Here is a 21,912-nt window from a genome sequence, read left to right as displayed (position 1 = left end):
GGGAATTTTTGGGAATGCGGAGGGAATCCATCGGGAATTCGGCCAGGGAAGGGTTAAGCGCTGCCATTTTGTTACGTAACTCCCTTAATGGACACCTCGGGAATGGCACCGAAATGGCAGCACTTTAACCCTTGGAATGCCGGAATTCCCGCCGGAATTCCCGCCGGGATCGGGCACTGCCAGCGCTGGCTGAGCTGCAGAATTCCCAGGATTTGCCTTTTCCCAAGGATTCAGCCCCCTGAGCTGTCCCAGTGACACCCCCCACCCCCCCCCAACCCCTCCCTGCTCCCCCCCCCCCAGCCAGGAAAAACTGGGAATTTTCCTTTTCCAGGTGGATTTTCCATCCCTGGGATGTTATCCCAAAAATTCGGTGCCTCCAACCTGGAATTCATCCCGAATTTTGGGGGATTTGAAGTGGATTTCTTTAATTAAGGTCGTGAACTCTCCGTGCCCGTTTTTTCCATGGATTGTCCTTGCACTTGGATTCGGGAATTCTCCATTGGGAGGGATCTGATTCCTTGAAAAACTCCCTTTAAGGGATTTTTCCAGGTTATTTCACTCCAGGAGTTTTTAGGGAAAAAAAAAAACTTGTGGCATAACTTAAAAAATCAGCTCAGTCCAACAGGGAATTCCCAGGGGGAAAGGAATTCCCAGGGAATGTTCCACATCCTGCAGGGAGAAGGGAATTCCCAGGGGAAAGGAATTCCCAGGGAATATTCCACATCCTGCAGGGAGAAAGGAATTCCCAGGGAGAAAGGAATTCCAAGGGGAAAGGAATTCCCAGGGAATATTCCACATCCTGCAGGGAGAAGGGAATTCCCAGGGAGAAAGAATTCCAAGGGGGAAAGGAATTCCCAGGGAATATTCCACATCCTGCAGGGAGAAGGGAATTCCCAGGGAGAAAGGAATTCCCAGGAGATGGGGATGGAGAGGAGGAGGAGGAGGAGGAAGAGGGAAAAAGAGGAGGAAGGAGAGGAGGAGGAGATGGGAATGGAGAGGAGGAAGAGGAGGAAGAAGAGGTGGGGATGGGGAGGAAGAGGGTGTGGAGATGAGGAGGAAGAAGAGGAGGAGATGGGGATGGAGAGGAAGAGGAGAGGAGGAGGAAGAGGAGAGGAGGAGGAAGAGGAGAGGAGGAGATGGAGGTGGAGAGGAGGGGGAGGAGGAGGAAGAGGGGAAGAAGAGGAAGAGGAGATGGGGATGGGGAGGAAGGGGATAGGGAGGAGGAGGAAGAGGAGGTGGACATGGGGAGGAGGAGGAAGAAGAGAAGGAGAAGGAGGTGGGGAGGGAGAGGAGGAGGAAGAAAAGGAGGAGGAGGAGGAGGAGGAGAAGGAGGAAGCAATGGGGAGGAGGAAGAGGAGGAAGAAGAGGAGGAGATGGGGATGGGGAGAAGGAGGAGGAAGAAGAGAGGAGGAGACGGGTGGAGAGGAAGAGGAGGTGGGGATGAGGAGGAAGAGGAGGAGGAGATGGGGGTGGAGAGGAGGAGGAGGATGGGGAGGAGGAGGAGGAGGAGAGGAGAAGGAGATGGGGATGGAGAGGAGGAGGAGGAAGAAGAGGAGGAGAAAATGATGGGGAGGAGGAGGAAGAGGAGTAGATGGTGGGGAGGAGGAGGAGATGAGGAGGAGGATGGGGAGGAGGAAGAGGAGGAGGAGGGGAAGAAGAGGAGGAGAAGATGGTGGGGAGGGGGGGGGGAGAAGGAGATGATGAGGAGGATGTGGAGGAGGAGGAGAAGGGGGAGGAAGAGGAGGAGGAGATGATAAGGAGGAGGAGGAGGAAGAGGAGAAGAGGAGGAGGAGGGTGGGAAGGAGGAGGAGGAGATGAGGAGGAGGAGGGGGAAGAAGAGGAGGAGGAGGGTGGGAAGGAGGAGGAGGAGATGAGGAGGAGGAGGGGGAAGAAGAGGAGGAGGGTGGGGAGGAGGAGGAGGGTGGGGAGGAGGAGGAGGGTGGGAAGGAGGTGATGTGGAGGAGGAGGAAGCGATGAGGATGGAGAGGAGGAGGAGGAGGGGGAAGAAGAGGAGGAGGAGATGATGGGGGGGAGGAGGAGAGTGGGGAGGAGGAGGAGGAGCGCAGGGCAGGGAGGAAGGCTCCGGGCCGGCCCCGCCGCGGGCTCAGCGGGTTTCTGGAAAGCGCTTTGTCTCCCGGGCTGCATCCTGGGAAGGGTCATGTGGAGCCCGGGATGTCACGGGATCGCAGCCTGAGCCAGCCCGGCGGGGCCGCCGGCACAGCGCGGGTTAATCCCGGGAAAAGCCTCGGGAATAGCCCGGGAGAAGGGAAGGGCCCGAGCCGGGAGTGCCAGCGGAGAACTCCGGAGTTGGCATTCCCGAAACTCCTCCCGGTGGGAGCCGCTCCTGGGGAGGGCAGGGCAGGGCGGCCATCCCGGGAAATCCCGGTCAGGGAGTCGGGAATGGCATCCATGGGCACGGCTATCCCGGGAAATCCCGGCCAGGGAACCGGGAATGGCATCCATGGGCGCGGCAGGGCGGCCATCCCAGGAAATCCTGGCCAGGGAACCGGGAATGGCATCCATGGGCACAGCTATCCCGGGAAATCCCAGCCAGGGAACCGGGAATGGCATCCATGGGCACGGGAATGGCATCCATGGGCACGGCAGGGCAGCCATCCCAGGAAATCCCAGCCGGGGAGTCAGGAATGGCATCCATGGGCACAGCTATCCCCGGGAAATCCGGCCAGGGAGTCGGGAATGGCATCGATGGGCACGGCAGGGCGGCCATCCCAGGAAATCCTGGCCAGGGAACTGGGAATGGCATCCATGGGCACAGCTATCCCGGGAAATCCCAGCCAGGGAACCGGGAATAGCATCCATGGGCACGGCTATCCCGGGAAATCCCGGCCGGAGAACCGGGAATGGCATCCATGGGCACGGGAATGGATCCATGGGCACAGCTATCCCGGGAAATCCCAGCCAGGGAACCGGGAATGGCATCCATGGGCACAGCTATCCCGGGAAATCCCAGCCAGGGAACCGGGAATGGCATCCATGGGCACGGGAATGGCATCCATGGGCACGGCCATCCCGGGAAATCCTGGCCAGGGAACCGGGAATTGCATCCATTGGCAAATCCAGCTGCTCCTGCTGCTCCCGGGGCTTGGAGTGGGGGGGGCTGGAGGGTCCCGAATTCCAGGGAGTTGTAATTCCAGGGGGGACAAACTGGAATTCCAGGGAGCTTTAATTCCAAGGAGCTGGAATTCCAGAGGGGCCAAACTCTGTGGCATAGAGTGTGGAGGGGCTGGAGTTGCGCCCATGCCTTAATTCCTTAATTCCATGGAGCTCTAATTCCATGGAGCTGGAATTCCATGGAGCTCTAATTCCATAGAGCTGTAATCCCAGGGAATTGGAATTCCATGGAGCTGGAATTCCATGGAGCTGAAATTCCATGAAACTGGAATTCCATGGAGCTCTAATTCCAGGGGACTTTAATTCCATGGAGCTCTAATTCCATGGATCTGTAATCCCATGGAGCTGGAATTCCAGGGAATTGGAATTCCATGGAGCTCCAATTCCAGGGGACTTTAATTCCATGGAGCTGGAATTCCAGGGAATTGGAATTCCATGGAGCTGAAATTCCATGGAGCTGGAATTCCAGGGAATTGGAATTCCATGGAGCTCTAATTCCAGGGGACTCTAATTCCATGAAGCTGGAATTCCAGGGATCTTTTATTCCAGGGAGCTCTAATTCCAGGGAATTGTAATTCCAGAGGGCTCTAATTCCATGGATCTGTAATCCCATGGAGCTGGAATTCCATGGACCTCTAATTCCATGGAGCTGGAATTCCAGGGAATTGTAATTCCAGGGGGTCTAATTCCATGGAGCTCTAATTCCATGGATCTGGAATCCCACGGATCTGGAATTCCAGGGATTTCTCTGCCCTGAGCCCCCCAAGGGCTCTCTCTGTGTTTCCCTTTCCCGTTTCCTTCCCACCAAACCCCAACAAGTGCCCGCCTGGCACTGCCAGGGCTGCCCCCTCCCCATCCCAAGGGATTTGAGACTCATTCCATCCTGGCATCACTTCCATGACTTTTCCAGAATTTTCCAACCTTTTCTGTGCCTTTCCCCCCCCCTCTCCAGGACCTCACAATGACGGAGGAAACATGTCGGACCCGGAGCCAGAAACGCGCCCTGGAAAACCCGCCCGGCGACGGGGACAGTAAAAAACTCCGGATGGAAAAAGGGCTGGAACTGAATTCCGAGGGGGACATGAAAATCCAGGGAGAGGCCGGAGCTGGGAAGGGGCAGGGGCTGCTCAAGGAGGTCAAGGCGACCATCAAGGTGGAGCTCCAGGCTGGGGATGAGCCCGTGGACATGAGCACGTCCAAAAGGTGGGTCCATCCAGCTGGGAATGGCTGGGAATGTTGGGATGGGGAGGTGGGAAGGGAGCTGGAAGTTCATCCCAACCCTCCCATTGCCATGAGCACCTCCCAAAGGTGGGTCCATCCAGCTGGGAATGGCTGGGAATGTTGGGATGGGGAGATGGGAAAGGAGCTAGAAGTTCATCCCATCCCTTTCCATGAGCACCTCCAAAAGGTGGGTCCATCCAGCTGGGAATGTTGGGATGGGGAGGGTGGGAAGGCAGCTGGAGGTGAAGGGAGTTATCCCTGGGTGTGGATCTTCTGGATCTTCTGAGATCCAGCAGCTCCTTCCTGACTTCCATGGGCTGCTGGAAGTTCATCCCAACCCTCCCATTGCCATGAGCACCTCCCAAAGGTGGGTCCATCCAGCTGGGAATGTTGGGATGGGGAGGTGGGAAAGGAGCTGGAAGTTCATCCCATCCCTCCCCTTTCCATGAGCACCTCCCAAAGGTGGGTCCATCCAGCTGGGAATGTTGGGATGGGGAGATGGGAAGGGAGCTGGAAGTTCATCCCATCCCTCCCCTTTCCATGAGCATCTCCAAAAGGTGGGTCCATCCAGCTGGGAATGTTGGGATGGGGAGGTGGGAAGGGAGCTGGAGGTGAAGGGAGTTATCCCTGGGTGTGGATCTTCTGGTTATCCCAGAATCCTGGAATTTGGGGTTAATCCCTCAATCCTGGAATGCTTTGCCTTGGAAAGGCCCTTCCAGCTCATCCATCCCGTTGGATGCTCACTGGGAATGCTCTCCCTGTTCTGGGAATGCTCTCCCTGCCCTGGGAATGCTCTACCTGTTCCTGGGAATCCTCTCCCTGCTCCTGGGAATTCCCACTGACCTGGGAATGTTCCCTTTGCCCTGGGAATGTTCTCCCTGTTCCTGGGAATGTCTTCTCTGTTCCTGGGAATGCCCTCGCTATTCCTGGGAATTCCCTTTGCCCTGGGAATGCTCTGCCTGTTCCTGGGAATCCTCTCCCAGCCCTGGGAATGCTCTCCCTATTCCTGGGAATTCCCTTTGCCCTGGGAATCCTCTCTCTATTCCTGGGAATGTTCTCCCTATTCCTGGGAATGCTCTCCCTGTTCTGGGAATGCTCTTCCTATTCCTGGGAATCCTCTCTCTATTCCTGGGAATCCTCTCCCTGTTCTGGGAATCCTCTCCCAGCCCTGGGAATGCTCTCCCTATTCCTGGGAATGTCCTCCCTATTCCTGGGAATATCCTCCCTATTCCTGGGAATATCCTCCCTATTCCTGGGAATGCTCTCCCTGTTCTGGGAATGTCTTCCCTATTCCTGGGAATATCCTCCCTTTTCCTGGGAATGCTCTCCCTGTCCTGGGAATTCCCACTGCATTGGGAATCCTCTCCCTATTCCTGGGAATCCTCTCTCTATTCCTGGGAATCCTCTCCCTATTCCTGGGAATTCCCACTGCCCTGGGAATGCTCTGCCTGTTCCTGGGAATCCTCCCCCTATTCCTGGGAATCCTCCCCCTATTCCTAGGAATCCTCTCCCTATTCCTGGGAATTCCCACTGCCCTGGGAATGCTCTGCCTGTTCCTGGGAATCCTCCCCCTATTCCTGGGAATCCTCCCCCTATTCCTGGGAATCCTCTCGCTATTCCTGGGAATTCCCACTGCCCTGGGAATGCTCTGCCTGTTCCTGGGAATCCTCTCCCTATTCCTGGGAATGCTCTCCCTGTTTTGGGAATTCCCACTGCCCTGGGAATGCTCTCCCAGCCCTGGGAATCCTCTCCCTGTTCCTGGCGGACACTCCCCCCTCCCTCCACCTCCAGCACCCAATTCCACCTTTCCCATGCCCGTTTCTCCCGCTATTCCCAGCGACTCCAGGCGGGATCGGGATGGGGATCGGGATGGGGATGTGGATCAGGATCAGGATCGGAGGGTCCCCTCTCCCGACGTCATCGTCCTGTCGGACAACGAGCCCTCCAGTCCCCGCCGGAACGGCCTGACCCGGCTCAGCCTCCAGGAGACCAACACGGAGACCCTGATGGTGAGTCCGGGCCGGGGACGCTCCGCGGGCCCCGACGGAGATTCCCGGGATTTGCCAACGGGGGGGGGGAATTTCGGGGGGTGTCGTTTGGCTCGGGAAGAGCCTCGGGATTGGTCCCGGGTTGGGAATTCCATCCGGGCTGGAGTTGGGGGTTGGGATCTGCCCCTGCTGGGGGGGCCCAAAACGGGTTTGGTGGACCTTGATTGGCCTTTCCTGACCTTGATTGACCTTGATTGACCTTTATTGACCTTTATTGACCTTTATTGACCTTTTATGACTTTTATTGACCTTTTATTGACCTTTTATGACCTTTATTGACCTTTTATGACTTTTATTGACCTTTTATTGACCTTTTATAACTTTTATTAATCTTTTATGACCTTTATTGACCTTTCATAACTTTTATTGACCTTTTCTGACTTTTATTGACCTTTTATAACTTTTATTGACCTTTCCTGACCTTTATTGCCCTTTTCTGACCTTTCTTTGCCCTTTTCTGACCTTTATTTCCCCTTTTCTCACCTTTATTTGTCCTTTTCTCACCTTTATTTCACCATTTTTGACCTTTACATCATTAATCTTTTTTTACCTCCATTTAACCTTTTTTAATCTCCATTTAATTTTTTTTAACCTCCATTGGCGTTTTCTGACCTTTTTTTCCCCTTTATTTCCCCTTTTCTGACCTTTCTTTGTCCTTTTCTGACCTTTTTTTCCCTTTTATTTCCCCTTTTCTGACCTTTATTTCACCATTTTTGGCCTTTAACATCTTTACCTTTATTAACCTTTTTTAACCTCTGTTTAATTATTTTTAACCTTTATTTGTCCTTTTCTGACCTTTCTTTGCCCTTTTCTGACCTTTCCCCTTTTCTGACCTTTCTTTGTCATTTTCTGACCTTTCTTTTTCTTTTTCTCACCTTTATTTGTCCTTTTCTGACCTTTCTTTACCCTTTTCTCACCTTTATTTGTCCTTTTCTCACCTTTATTTGTCTTTTTCTGACCTTTCTTTGCCCTTTTCTGACCTTTATTTGCCCTTTTCTGACCTTTTTTTCCCCTTTATTTCCCCTTTTCTGACCTTTATTTGCCTTTTTCTGACCTTTATTTCACCATTTTTGGCCTTTAACATCTTTACCTTTATTAACCTTTTTTAACCTCTGTTTAATTATTTTTAACCTTTATTTGTCTTTTTCTGATCTTTCTTTACCCTTTTCTGACCTTTCTTTGTCCTTTTCTCACCTTTATTTTCCCTTTTCTGACCTTTCTTTGCCCTTTTCTGACCTTTATTTCCCCTTTTCTCACCTTCATTTGTCCTTTTCTGACCTTTATTTCACCATTTTTGACCTTGACATCATTAATCTTTTTTTACTTCCATTTAACCTTTTTTAATCTCCATTTAATTTTTTTTAACCTCCATTGGCGTTTTCTGACCTTTATTTTACCCTTTCTGTCCTTTATTTCCCCTTTTCTGACCTTTATTTCCCCTTTTCTGACCTTTTTTTCCCCTTTATTTCCCCTTTTCTGACCTTTATTTCCCCTTTTCTGACCTTTTTTTCCCCTTTATTTCCCCTTTTCTGACCTTTATTTCACCATTTTTGGCCTTTAACATCTTTACCTTTATTAACCTTTTTTAACCTCTGTTTAATTATTTTTAACCTTTATTTGTCTTTTCTGACCTTTATTTCCCCTTTTCTCACCTTTATTTGTCCTTTTCTCACCTTTATTTGTCTTTTTCTGACCTTTACCCTTTTCTGACCTTTCTTTGCCCTTTTCTGACCTTTATTTCCCCTTTTCTGACCTTTCTTTGTCCTTTTCTCACCTTTATTTGTCCTTTTCTCACCTTTATTTGTCCTTTTCTCACCTTTGCCCTTTTCTGACCTTTCTTTGTCCTTTTCTGACCTTTTTTTCCCCTTTATTTCCCCTTTTTTTCCCCTTTATTTCCCCTTTTCTGACCTTTATTTCACCATTTTTGACCTTTAACATCTTTACCTTTATTAACCTTTTTTAACCTTTATTAATCTTTTTTTAACCTTTCTTAACCTTTTTTAACCTTTTCCAACCTTTTCCAACCTTTTCCAACCTTTTCCAACCTTTTCCAACCTTTTCCAACCTTTTCCAACCTTTTCCAACCTTTTTTAACCTTTTCCAACCTTTTCCAACCTTTTCCAACCTTTTCCAACCTTTTCCAACCTTCCCAACCTTCAACCTCCTTAAACCTTCCACCTTTTCCCACCTTTTTCACCCATTCCCACCCTCCCCAACCTTCCCCACTCCTCCTTTTCCTCCAAACCTTCCCAAAACCTTTCCAAAAAACCTGAATTTTCCCCCTCTCCGAGTCCTTCCCTTTCACCCCCGAGTGACTCCAATGAGGCTGGGGGGGCTTTGCCCTCTCCCAGTTCTCCCAGTTCTCCCAGTTCTCCCAGTTTTCCCAGTTTTCCTGCTCTCCCTGCAGAAGAGCAGCCCCGAGGAGAGGGAGAGGATGATCAAACAGCTCAAGGAGGAGCTTCGGTTGGAGGAGGCCAAGCTGGTGCTCCTGAAGAAGCTCCGGCAGAGCCAAATCCAGAAGGAAACCACGGCCCAAAAGGTGGGAATTGTCCCCGGGGTTTTCCCACCCTCTGGAATTAGAACGGTCGCCATTCCCGGTGGGGGTGGGAGAGAAACATTCCAGGAGCCCAACAGGGAATGGGGTGGGTGGGAAAGAGCTCAGTGGCCACCCAGGGGCAGGGGGGGATTCCTGGGTGGATTCCTGGTGGAATTCCAGTTTGGATTCCAGGTCTGGATTCCTGGGGGGATTCCTGGTTGGATTCCTGGTCTGGATTCCAGGTTGGATTCCATTTCTGGATTCCTGGTCTGGACTCCATTTCTGGATTCCAGGTTGGATTCCAGGGAGGGGATTCCTGGTTGGATTCCTGGTCTGGATTCCTGATCTGGACTCCAGGTGTGGATTCCTGGTTGGATTCCATGTTTGGACTCCAGGTCTGGATTCCAGGAGTGGATTCCAGGTCTGGATTCCTGGTGTGAATTCCAGGTTGGATTCCTGGTGTGGACTTCAGGTTGGATTCCTGGTCTGGATTCCTGGTTTGGATTCCTGGTCTGGATTCCAGATTGGATTCCAGGTGTGGATTCCAGGTTTGGACTCCAGGTCTGGATTCCCAGTTAGATTCCTGGTCTGGATTCCTGGTCTCAATTCCAGGTCTGGATTCCTGGTCTCAATTCCAGGTCTGGATTCCTGGTGTGGATTCCAGGTTGGATTCCAGGTCTGGATTCCAGTTGGATTCCAGGGGTGGATTCCTGGTCTGGACTCCAGGTTGGATTCCATGTTTGGACTCCAGGTGTGGATTCCTGGTTGAATTCCAGGTTTGGATTCCAGTTGGATTCCAGGGGTGGATTCCTGGTCTGGATTCCTGGTGTGGATTCCAGGTCTTAATTCCAGGTTTGGACTCCAGGTCTGAATTCCATGTGTGGATTCCTGGTCTGGATTCCTGGGTGGATTCCAGGTCTGGATTCCAGGTTGGATTCCAGGTTGGATTCCAGGTCTGGATTCCAGGTTGGATTCCAGGTGTTCCAGGTCTGAGCCTTCACTGAGCTGCTCATCCTCCAGAACAATTCCTGGCAGGAATGGCTCAACATTCCCACCTTTATTCCCTCCCCTTCCTGCTCTTCCCACCCCTCATCCCGGACTGCTGAGGGGGAGCTCTTTGCAGCAGGAACTATCCAGGAAAAACGCTGGAATTCTGGCAGGGTGGTTCCCTGGGCTGCAGGAATTATCCAGGAAAAGGCTGGAATTCTGGCAGGGTGGTTCCTATCCCAGAAAAAGGCTGGAATTCTGTCAGGATGGTTCCCTGGGCTGCTCCCAGTGTGGGATGAGCAGAGGGATTTGGGATTTGGGATTTGGGATTTGGGATTTGGGATTTGGGATTTGGGAGGGGTTGGGAACCCCCCCAGGATGTTCCCGAAATTCCATTCCCTGTAAGGATGGAAATGACCCCCCCCGGCTGTGCTGCTGGATGGGAGGGAATTTTGGGATGGATGGGAGGGAATTTTGGGATGGATGGGAATGCTGGAGCAGCTCCTGGCGCTGCTTTGGCTCCCAGAATTCCCAGGAGGGATCAAAACTCCAGGATCTGAGCCAGGAGCTCTGGATGTTGGAAAAACAATGGGAAACAAATCCTGAAATTCTTCTTATCCAAAGGCGCTTTTTTTCCCCAAACTTTTTCCCACTTTTCCTCGTGCTGGAGCTTGGGAAGAGCGGTGGGAAACTGGGATTTTCCTGCCCTAATTCCCTTTAAACCTCCCTATGGATCCTCTTGGAGCAGCCAAAGGGCCGTGGGAGGGTTGGAAAATCCCAACTCGGAGCATTCCCTGCAGGAGATGAACTTTTCCTGTCCCTTTCCCTGCTGTAATTCCTGCTTTTCCATCCTTATTCCTTTCCTTTCTCTCTGGTTTCTCCTTTTCCAGCCTGCTGGTTCCTCTGGGAATTCTGCAACTCCTCCGCCCTTGGTGCGGGGCCCGCAGAGCGTTCCTGCTGGGAAAGGCTCCCTCCAGGTCAGTGGGAATTCCCAGGGACAGGGACAGCATTCCCAGGGCTGTGGGAATTCCCAGGGACAGGGACGGCATTCCCAGGAATTCCCAGGGACAGGGACGGCATTCCCAGGAATTCCCAGGGACAGGGAGAGCATTCCCAGGGCTGTGGGAATTCCCAGGGACAGGGACGGCATTCCCAGGAATTCCCAGGGACAGGGACGGCATTCCCAGGAATTCCCAGGGACAGGGAGAGCATTCCCAGGGCTGTAGGAATTCCCAGGGACAGGGACGGCATTCCCAGGAATTCCCAGGGACAGGGACAGCATTCCCAGGAACAGGGAGAGCATTCCCAGGGCTGTGGGAATTCCCAGGGACAGGGAGAGCATTCCCAGGGCTGTGGGAATTCCCAGGGACAGGGAGAGCATTCCCAGGGCTGTGGGAATTCCCAGGGACAGGGAGAGCATTCCCAGGGCTGTGGGAATTCCCAGGGACAGGGAGAGCATTCCCAGGAACAGAGAAAACATCACAAGGAACAGGGAGAGCATTCCCAGAACAGGGACAGCATTTCCAGGGCAAGGAGAACATTCCCAGAGACAGGGAGAGCATTCCGAGGGCAAAGGGAACATTCCCAGGGCAGTGGGAATTCCCAGGAACAGGGAGAGCATTCCCAGGAACAGGGAGAGCATTCCCAGGGCAGGGAGAACATTCCCAGGGCAGGGAGAACATTCCCAGGGCAGGGAGAACATTCCCAGGAACCATTACAAGGAACAGGGAGAACATTCCCAGGGCTGTGGGAATTCCCAGGAACAGGGACAGCATTCCCAGGGCAGGGAGAACATTCCCAGGAATAGGGAGAGCATTCCCAGGGACAGGGACAGCATTCCCAGGGCTGTGGGAATTCCCAGGGACAGGGAGAACATTCCCAGGAACAGGGACAGCATTCCCAGGGCAAAGGGAACATTCCCAGGTCAGTGGGAATTCCCAGGGACAGGGAGAGCATTCCCAGGAATAGGGAGAGCATTCCCAGAACAGGGAGAGCATTCCCAAGGAACAGGGAGAGAATCCGCAAGGAACAGGGAGAGCATTCCCAGGGCAGGGAGAACATTCCCAGGAACAGGGAGAGCATTCCCAGGAATAGGGAGGACATTCCCAGGACAGGGAGAGATTTTCCCTGAGGAATCCTGAATTTTTCCCTGAGGAATCCTTAACTTTTCCCTGAGGAATCCTGAATTTTTCCCTGTGGAATCCTGAGGTTTTCCATGAGGAATCCCAAAACTGAGTTCCCAAAATTCAGATCCCCAAATTGAGATCCCGAAATTCACATCCCGAAATTCACATCCCAAAATTCCGATCCGTGTGTGGTTGCTCAGGGAAGTGGGAGATTCCCTGGGCTTTATTCCCAGAGTTTGGGAAGTTTGGGAAGGGGGAGCAGCAACTTTGGGAAGCTCCAGGAATGGGATGAGAGGAACGTTGGAGCTCCTGGAGGAGCTTGGAATGTCCCCAGGAGGAGGAGGAGAAATTCCATCAGGAGGAATTCCAAGGATTGAAGAGCTTGGGCAGCACTTCCCAAACTCCTTTAGGCTGATTCCTTTTCCTTTTTCCACGATTTTTTTCCTCAAGCTTTCCCATTTCCCAGCTTTTTTTTTCCCCCATCCCAATCCACAAAGTCCAACCCTTTCCATTCCCTTTTCCCAACACTTTTTTTTCCCACTCTTGGCGTCGTTTTTTTGCCACCAAATCCCATTTTTCCCATTCCCTCCTCCCTCCCAGCCCCCAAGCAGTGACAATTCCCTGTTTTCCAGAGCTCTTCCACACGGATTCCTGGCACTGTGATCCCTCCTCCCTTGGTCAGGGGGGGCCAACAGGCGTCTGCCAAGGTGGGCACTGCCCAGAACACCCAGATCGTGATGCCCCCCTTGGTCCGAGGGGCACAGGTGGGTCCTGCCCTGATTCCTGATCCAGGGGGGCTCCATTCCCTCCTTTCCCTGATCCAGGGGGGCTCCATTCCCTCCATTCCCTGATCCAGGGGGGCTCCATTCCCTGATCCAGGGGGGCTCCATTCCCTGATCCAGGGGGGCTCCATTCCCTCCATTCCCTGGTCCAGGGGGGCTCCAGTCCCTGATCCAGGGGGGCTTCATTCCCTGATCCAGGGGGGCTCCATTCCCTGATCCAGGGGGCTCCATTCCCTCCTTTCCCTGATCCAGGGGGGCTCCATTCCCTGATCCAGGGGGCTCCATTCCCTCCTTTCCCTGATCCAGGGGGGCTCCAGTCCCTTATTCCTGATCCAGGGGGCTCCATTCCCTCCATTCCCTGATCCAGGGGGGCTCCAGTCCCCGATCCAGGGGGGCTTCATTCCCTGATCCAGGGGGGCTTCATTCCCTTATTCCTGATCCGGGGGGCTCCAGTCCCTTATTCCCTGATCCAGGGGGGCTCCATTCCCTTATTCCTGATCCAGGGGGGCTCCATTCCCTGATCCAGGGGGGCTTCATTCCCTTATTCCTGATCCGGGGGGCTCCAGTCCCTTATTCCCTGATCCAGGGGGGCTCCATTCCCTTATTCCTGATCCAGGGGGGCTCCATTCCCTGATCCAGGGGGGCTCCATTCCCTGATCCAGGGGGGCTCCATTCCCTTATTCCTGATCGGGGGGCTCCAGTCCCTTATTCCTGATCCAGGAGGGCTCCATTTCCTGATCCAGGGGGGCTCCAGTCTCTTATCCCTGATCCAGGGGGGCTCCAGTCTCTTATCCCTGATCCAGGGGGCCTCCATTCCCTCCATTCCCTGATCCAGGGGGGCTCCATGCCCTTAATCCTGATCCAGGGGGGCTCCATGCCCTTATTCCTGATCCAGGGGGGCTCCATGCCCTTATCCCTGATCCAGGGGGGCTCCATTCCCTCCATTCCCTGATCCAGGGGGACTCCATTCCCTCCATTCTCTTCCTGCCCTTCCTGATCCAGGAGGGCTCCAGCTCCCCCTGTCCTCAGCCCTCCCTGTTCCCCCTGTCCCCTGATGCCAACCCTGTGCTGATGCCACCCCCCTGTGCCCTGTGCCCACCCCCCCGTCCCCTATGCCCCTGATGCCACCTCCCTGCCCTGATGCCATCCCCCCGTGCCCACCCCCCTGTCCCCTGATGCCCCCCTGTCCCCTGACGTCCCTCCGTGCTGATGCCCCCCCTGTCCCCTGACACCCCCCCTGTCCCCTGATGCCCCCCCATCCCCTGATGCCCCCCGTGCTGATGCCCCCCGTGCTGATGCCCCCTCGTCCCCGATGCCCCCCCGTCCCCTGATGCCCCCATGCTGATGCCCCCCCGTCCCCTGATGCCCCCCTATCCCCTGACACCCCCCCTGTCCCCTGATGCCCCCCCATCCCCTGATGCCCCCCTGTGCTGATGCCCCCCGTCCCCTGATGCCCCCCCGTCCCCTGATGCCCCCCCGTCCCCTGATGCCCCCCCATCCCCTGATGCCCCCCTGTGCTGATGCCCCCCCGTCCCCTGATGCCCCCCCGTCCCCTGATGCCCCCCCATCCCCTGATGCCCCCCTGTGCTGATGCCCCCCCATCCCCTGATGCCCCCCCGTCCCCTGATGCCCCCCCGTCCCCTGATGCCCCCCGTGCTGATGCCCCCATGCTGTTGCCCCCGTGCTGATGCCCCCCCGTCCCCTGATGCCCCCCCCATCCCCTGATTCCCCCCGTGCTGGTGCCCCCCATGCTGTTGCCCCCGTGCTGATGCCCCGTGCCCGGCAGATCCACACCATCCGGCAGCACTCCAGCACGGGGCCGCCCCCCCTGCTGCTGGCACCGCGGGCATCGGTGCCCAGCGTGCAGATCCAGGGCCAGAGGATCATCCAGCAGGGCCTCATCCGCGTGGCCAACGTGCCCAACACCAGCCTGCTGGTCAACATCCCCCAGGTGAGTGCCCAGTGCCCCCCCTGCCCACACCCCAGCCCCTCAGTGTGCCACCTAAACTGGGGGATCAAACTGGGCACCCAGTGTGGGCTGAGCTGTGCCCACCTATACTGGGGGATCAAACTGGGCACCCCAGTGTGGGCTGAGCTGTGCCCTCCTAAACTGGGAACCCAAACTGGGCACCCCAGTGTGGGCTGAGCTGTGCCCACCTATACTGCGGAATCAAACTGGGCACCCCAGTGTGGGCTGAGCTGTGCCCACCTAAACTGGGGGATCAAACTGGGCACTCCAGTGTGGGCTGAGCTGTGCCCACCTAAACTGGGGGATCAAACTGGGCACCCCAGTGTGGGCTGAGCTGTGCCCTCTCAAACCGGGGGATCAAACTGGGCACCCCAGTGTGGGCTGAGCTGTGCCCTCCCAAACTGGGGAACCCAAACTGGGCACCCCAGTGTGGGCTGAGCTGTGCCCTCCTAAATGGGGAACCCAAACTGGGCACCCCAGTGTGGGCTGAGCTGTGCCCACCTAAACTGGGGGATCAAACTGGGCACCCAGTGTGGGCTGAGCTGTGCCCACCTAAACTGGGGAATCAAACTGGGCACCCCAGTGTGGAAACTAAACTTTCCCATTGTGGGCTGAGCTGTGCCCTCCCAAACTGGGGAACCCAAACTGGGCACCCCAGTGTGGGCTGAGCTGTGCCCACCTAAACTGGGGGATCAAACTGGGCACTCCAGTGTGGGCTGAGCTGTGCCCTCCTAAATGGGGAACCCAAACTGGGCACCCCAGTGTGGGCTGAGCTGTGCCCACCTGAACTGGGGGATCAAACTGGGCACCCCAGTGTGGGCTGAGCTGTGCCCACCTAACTGGGGAATCCAAACTGGACACCCCAGTGTGGGCTGAGCTGTGCCCTCCTAAATGAGGAACCCAAACTGGGCACCCCAGTGTGGGCTGAGCTGTGCCCTCCTAAATGGGGAACCCAAACTGGGCACCCCAGTGTGGGCTGAGCTGTGCCCTCCTAAACTGGGAGATCAAACTGGGCACCCCAGTGTGGGCTGAGCTGTGCCCTCTCAAACTGGGGGATCAAACTGGGCACCCCAGTGTGGGCTGAGCTGTGCCCACCTAACTGGGGAATCCAAACTGGGCACCCCAGTGTGGGCTGAGCTGTGCCCTCCCAAACTGAGGAACCCAAACTGGGCACCCCAGTGTGGGCTGAGCTGTGCCCACCTAAACTGGGGGATCAAACTGGGCACCCCAGTGTGGGCTGAGCTGTGCCCACCTAAACTGGGGAATCAAACTGGGCACCCCAGTGTGGAAACTAAACTTTCCCATTGTGGGCTGAGCTGTGCCCTCCCAAACTGGGGAACCCAAACTGGGCACCCCAGTGTGGGCTGAGCTGTGCCCACCTAAACTGGGGGATCAAACTGGGCACTCCAGTGTGGGCTGAGCTGTGCCCACCTAACTGGGGAATCAAACTGGGCACCCCAGTGTGGGCTGAGCTGTGCCCACCTAACTGGGGAATCAAACTGGGCACCCCAGTGTGGGCTGAGCTGTGCCCTCCCAAACTGGGGGATCAAACTGGGCACCCCAGTGTGGGCTGAGCTGTGCCCACCTGAACTGGGGGATCAAACTGGGCACCCCAGTGTGGGCTGAGCTGTGCCCTCTCAAACTGGGGGATCAAACTGGGCACCCCAGTGTGGGCTGAGCTGTGCCCTCTCAAACTGGGGGATCAAACTGGGCACCCCAGTGTGGGCTGAGCTGTGCCCTCTCAAACTGGGGGATCAAACTGGGCACCCCAGTGTGGGCTGAGCTGTGCCCACCTAAACTGGGGAATCAAGCTGGGCACCCCAGTGTGGGCTGAGCTGTGCCCTCCCAAACTGGGGGATCAAACTGGGCACCCCAGTGTGGGCTGAGCTGTGCCCTCCTAAACTGGGGGATCAAACTGGGCACTCCAGTGTGGGCTGAGCTGTGCCCTCTCAAACTGGGGGATCAAACTGGGCACCCCAGTGTGGGCTGAGCTGTGCCCTGTTCCCCTCCAGGCATCCCCCACGTCCCTCAAAGGTGCCACGGTGGGCTCTGCCCCTGCCAACGCCGCCGGTGCCCCCCTGGGTGGCTCCGGGGAGTCCCCTGGCAGCAGACAGGCCGCTGCCAAGCTGGCACTGAGGAAGCAGCTGGAGAAGACGCTGCTGGAGATCCCTCCACCCAAACCTCCTGCTCCAGAGATGAACTTCCTGCCCAGCGCTGCCAACAACGAGTTCATCTACTTGGTGGGGCTGGAGGAGGTGGTGCAGAACCTGCTGGAGACTCAAGGTGAGGGGTGGGCACGGTGGGTCGGAGCAGCCCAGCATGGGGGGGGCTCTGCCCGTCGTGTATCAGAGCCCCCTGTGCCACTCTGGGGGGGTTTAAGCCCCTCTGTGCCATTCTGGGGGTGTCTCAGAGCCCTCTGTGCCATTCTGGGGGGTTTTCAGTCCCTCCTGTGCCACTCTGGGGGGATCTCAGCCCCCTGTGCCACTCTGGGGGGGGTTTCAGTCCCCTCTGTGCCATTCTGAGAGGTCTCAGCCCCCCCTGTGGCACTCTGGGGGTGTCTCAGCCCCCTGTGCCACTCTGGCTGTCCCCCCATGTCACTCTGGGTGTGTCTCAACCCTCCTGTGCCACTCTGGGGTGTCCAGCCCTCTGTGCCACTCTGGGGTGTCTCACCCCTCTGTGCCACTCTGGCTGTCCCCCCTGTGCCACTCTGGGTGTGTCTCAGCCCCCTGTGCCACTCTGGCTGTCCCCCCATGTCACTCTGGGTGTGTCTCAACCCTCCTGTGCCATTCTGGGTGTGTCTCAGCCCCCTGTGCCACTCTGGGATGTCCAGCCCTCTGTGCCACTCTGGGGGTGTCTCAGCCCTCTGTGCCACTCTGGCTGTCCCCCCATGTCACTCTGGGTGTGTCTCAACCCTCCTGTGCCGTTCTGGGTGTGTCTCACCCCTCTGTGCCACTCTGGGGGTGTATCACCCCTCTGTGCCACTCTGGGTGCGTCTCAGCCGTCTGTGCCACTCTGGCTGTCCCCCCTGTGCCACTCTGGGTGTGTCTCAGCCCTCTGTGCCACTCTGGCTGTCCCCCCATGTCACTCTGGGTGTGTCTTAACCCTCCTGTGCCATTCTGGGTGTGTCTCAGCCCCCTGTGCCACTCTGGGGTGTCCAGCCCTCTGTGCCACTCTGGGGGTGTCTCAGCCCTCTGTGCCACTCTGGCTGTCCCCCCATGTCACTCTGGGGTGTCTCAGCCCCCCTGTGCCCTCCTCTCTGCCCCCCGTGCCTCACCCCGCGCCGTGCCCACAGGCAAGGTGCCGGTGCCCGCGCCGTGCCGCGAGCCCTTCGTGTGCGCGCAGTGCCAGACGGACTTCACGTGCCGCTGGCGCGAGGAGCGCGACGGGGCCGTCATGTGCGAGACCTGCATGAGCTCCCCCTGTGCCACTCTGGCTGTCCCCCCTGTGCCACTGTGGGGTGTCTCAGCCTCCCCTGTGCCACTCTGGGGGTGTCTCAGCCCCCCTGTGCCATTCTGGGGTGTTTGTACCCCACTGTGCCACTCTGCCTGTCCCCCCTGTGCCACCCTGGCTGTCCCCCCATGTCACCCTGGCTGTGTCTCAGCCCCCTGTGCCACTCTGGCTGTCCCCCCATGTCACCCTGGGGGTGTCTCAACCCCTCTGTGCCACTCTGGGGGTGTCTCAGCCCCCTGTGCCACTCTGGCTGTCCCCTCTGTGCCACCCTGACTGTGTCTCAGCCCTCTGTGCCACTCTGGGGGTGTCTCAGCCCCCCCTGTGCCATTCTGGGGTGTTTGTACCCCACTGTGCCACTCTGCCTGTTCCCCCTGTGCCACCCTGGCTGTCCCCCCATGTCACTCTGGCTGTGTCTCAGCCCCCCGTGCCACTCTGGGGGTGTCTCAGCCCCCTGTGCCACCCTGGCTGTCCCCCCATGTCACTCTGGGGGTGTCTCAGCCCCGTGGGCCACTCTGGGGTGTCTCAGCCCCCTGTGCCACCCTGGCTGTCCCCCCATGTCACTCTGGCTGTGTGTCAGCCCCCTGTGCCACTCTGGGGTGTCTCAGCCCCCTGTGCCACCCTGGCTGTCCCCCCATGTCACTCTGGCTGTGTGTCAGCCCCCTGTGCCACTCTGGGGGTGTCTCAGCCCCCTGTGCCACCCTGGCTGTCCCCCCATGTCACTCTGGGGGTGTCTCACCCCTCTGTGCCACTCTGGGGTGTCTCAGCCCCCCCTGTGCCACCCTGGCTGTCCCCCCATGTCACTCTGGGTGTGTCTGTACCCCCCTGTGCCACTCTGGGGTGTCTCAGCCCCCCTGTGCCCTCCTCTCTGCCCCCCGTGCCTCACCCCGCGCCGTGCCCGCAGGCAAGGTGCCGGTGCCCGCGCCGTGCCGCGAGCCCTTCGTGTGCGCGCAGTGCCAGACGGACTTCACGTGCCGCTGGCGCGAGGAGCGCGACGGGGCCGTCATGTGCGAGACCTGCATGAGCTCCAGCCAGAAGAAGGCGCTGAAGGCCGAGCACACGACGCGCCTCAAGGCGGCCTTTGTGAAGGCCCTGCAGCAGGAGCAGGAGATCGAGCAGCGCATCCTGCAGCAGCCCCAGCCCGGCAAGGGAGAGCCCCTGGCACAGCATCACCCGCTCAAACAGGTGGGCACGGGAGGGGAGCGGGGAGGGGGCACGGGGATGGGATGTGGGGATGGGAGCGGGAATGGGATATGGGGATGGGATAGGGGGGTGGGATCTGGGGATGGGATATGGGGAATGGGGCACAGGGATTGGGATATGGGGATGGGATATGGGGAGGGGATGTAGGGAGGGGATGTGGGGAATGGGGCACAGGGATGGGATATGGGGAATGGGGTAAGGGGGGGATATGGGGATGGGATACAGGGATGGGATATGGGGAATGGGAGCGGGAATGGGATATGGGGATGGGATAGGGGGGTGGGATCTGGGGATGGGATATGGGGAATGGGGTAAGGGGGGGATATGGGGAATGGGGTTAAGGGGGGGGTATGGGGATGGGATACAGGGAATGGGATATGGGGAATGGGATGTGGGGAATGGGATATGGGGATGGGATAGGGGGGTGGGATCTGGGGATGGGATCTGGGGAATGGAGTAAGGGGGGGGATATGGGGATGGGATACAGGGAATGGGATATGGGGAATGGGGTAAAGGGGGGGGATATGGGGATGGGATACAGGGAATGGGATATGGGGAATGGGGCACAGGGATGGGATATGGGGAATGGGGTAAAGGGGGGGGTATGGGGATGGGATACAGGGATGGGATATGGGGGGAGGGATATGGGGAATGAAGCACAGGGAGGGGATACGGGGAATGGGATATGGGGAATGGGATATGGGGAATGGGGCACAGGGAATGGGATATGGGGAGAGGATATGGGGAATGGGGCACAGGGATGGGATATGGGGAGGGGATGTAGCGAGGGGATGTGGGGAATGGGGCACAGGGGTGGGATATGGGGAATGGGAGTGGGACACCGGGAATGGGATACGGGGAGGGGATATGGGGAATGGGATGTGGGGATGGGATATGGAGAGTGGGGCACAGGGATGGGATACGGGAAATGGGAGCAGAGAGTGGGATATGGGGATGTGATATGGGGAATGGGAGCAGGGAGGGGATATGGGGAATGGGATATGGGGATGGGATATGGGGAATGGGGCACAGGGAATGGGATCTGGGGAGGGGATACAGGGAATAGGATACAGGGAATGGGAGCAGAGAGTGGAATATGGGGAATGGGGTACGGGGATGGGAGCAGGGATGGGATATGGGGAGGGGATATGGGGATGGGCACAGAGAGGGGATATGGGGAATGGGAGCGGAGAGTGGGATATGAGGATGGGATATGGGGAATGGGGCATGGGGAGGGGATATGGGGATGGGAGCAGGGAGGGGATGTGGGGAGTGGGGCACAAGGCTGGGAAATGGGGAATGGGATACAGGAAGGGGACACAGGGAATGGGAGTGGGACACGGAGAATGGGAGCAGGGATGGGATATGAGGAATGGAACATAAGGGTGGGATACAGGCAGTGGGGCACAGGGAATGGGAGCGGGACACAGGGAATGGGAGGAGGACACAGGGAATGGGAACTGTGGGATTGGGAATAGGGAATGGGAGCTGGGCACACTGGAAAGGGAAGCTGGACATGCCAGGAGTGGCAGCCATGGCATTGGGACCCGGCAATGTCCAGGCTGCCCCCTGCATTCCCTGCATTCCCTGCTTTCCCTGTGTTCCCAGAGCTCCAGCCAGATGTCCCGAGGGGCCGGAGCCTCCCGGGGGGTCCTGCACACCTTCAGCCCCTCCCCGAAGCTGCAGAGCCCCTCGGCCTCCCTGGGCGGCCGCGCCGGGAAGCACGTGGAGCGCTCCGGGGGCAAGGGCAGCGCCTGGAAGAAGAGCCCCCTCTCCACAGGTACCTCTGCCCTCTCCCTGTGCCCCCTGCCTGTGCCCCCTGCCACCATGCCAGGGCTCACATCCCCATCCCAGAGCTCAGATCCCATCCCAGAGCTCACATCCCCATCCCAGAGCTCAGATCCCCATCCCAGAGCTCACATCCCCATCCCAGAGTTCAGATCCCCATCCCAGAGTTCAGATCCCCATCCCAGAGTTCAGATCCCTATTCCAGAGGGTTCAGATCCCCATCCCAGAGCTCACATCCCCATCCCAGAGCTCACATCCCCATCCCAGAGCTCAGATCCCCATTCCAGAGTTCAGATCCCCATCCCAGAGTTCAGATCCCTATTCCAGAGGGTTCAGATCCCCATCCCAGAGTTCAGATCCCCATCCCAGAGCTCAGATCCCCATCCCAGAGTTCAGATCCCCATCCCAGAGTTCAGATCCCCATCCCAGAGCTCAGATCCCCATCCCAGAGCTCAGATCCCCATCCCAGAGCTCAGATCCCCCCCACGGGGGGCTCCGTGCTGTGATTCCCCTTTCCCTGTGGATCCAGCTGGGATTCCCCTTTCCCTGTGGATCCAGCTGGCATTCCCCCTTTCCCTGTGGCTCCGGGTGCTCTTCCCTGCCCTCCCTGACTGTTCCCTCCCCACCCTGGGCCGCTCCGTGCTGTGATTCCCTTTTCCCTATGGATCCAACT

At 57.1% G+C, this 21,912-nt stretch overlaps 1 protein-coding gene across 1 annotated transcript in view; it reads left to right on the top strand.

Annotated features, from left to right (window-relative positions):
• Positions 1 to 21,912, top strand: part of GATAD2A (GATA zinc finger domain containing 2A) — a 44,707-nt gene that overhangs the window by 17,271 nt on the left and 5,524 nt on the right. The window contains exons 3-10 of the mRNA XM_071577952.1: positions 4,085 to 4,335; positions 6,191 to 6,362; positions 8,809 to 8,940; positions 12,683 to 12,814; positions 14,619 to 14,783; positions 16,814 to 17,084; positions 19,153 to 19,433; positions 21,060 to 21,231. Coding sequence (XP_071434053.1) covers positions 4,094 to 4,335; positions 6,191 to 6,362; positions 8,809 to 8,940; positions 12,683 to 12,814; positions 14,619 to 14,783; positions 16,814 to 17,084; positions 19,153 to 19,433; positions 21,060 to 21,231 — 1,567 coding nt within the window. The 5' untranslated portion in view covers positions 4,085 to 4,093. The remainder of the gene's footprint in view (positions 1 to 4,084; positions 4,336 to 6,190; positions 6,363 to 8,808; positions 8,941 to 12,682; positions 12,815 to 14,618; positions 14,784 to 16,813; positions 17,085 to 19,152; positions 19,434 to 21,059; positions 21,232 to 21,912) is intronic.

Source organism: Pithys albifrons, chromosome 27 (genome assembly GCF_047495875.1).
Source record: "Pithys albifrons albifrons isolate INPA30051 chromosome 27, PitAlb_v1, whole genome shotgun sequence".
Taxonomy (NCBI): Eukaryota; Metazoa; Chordata; class Aves; order Passeriformes; family Thamnophilidae; genus Pithys; species Pithys albifrons.
This window is presented reverse-complemented; position numbering and strand designations above follow the sequence as displayed.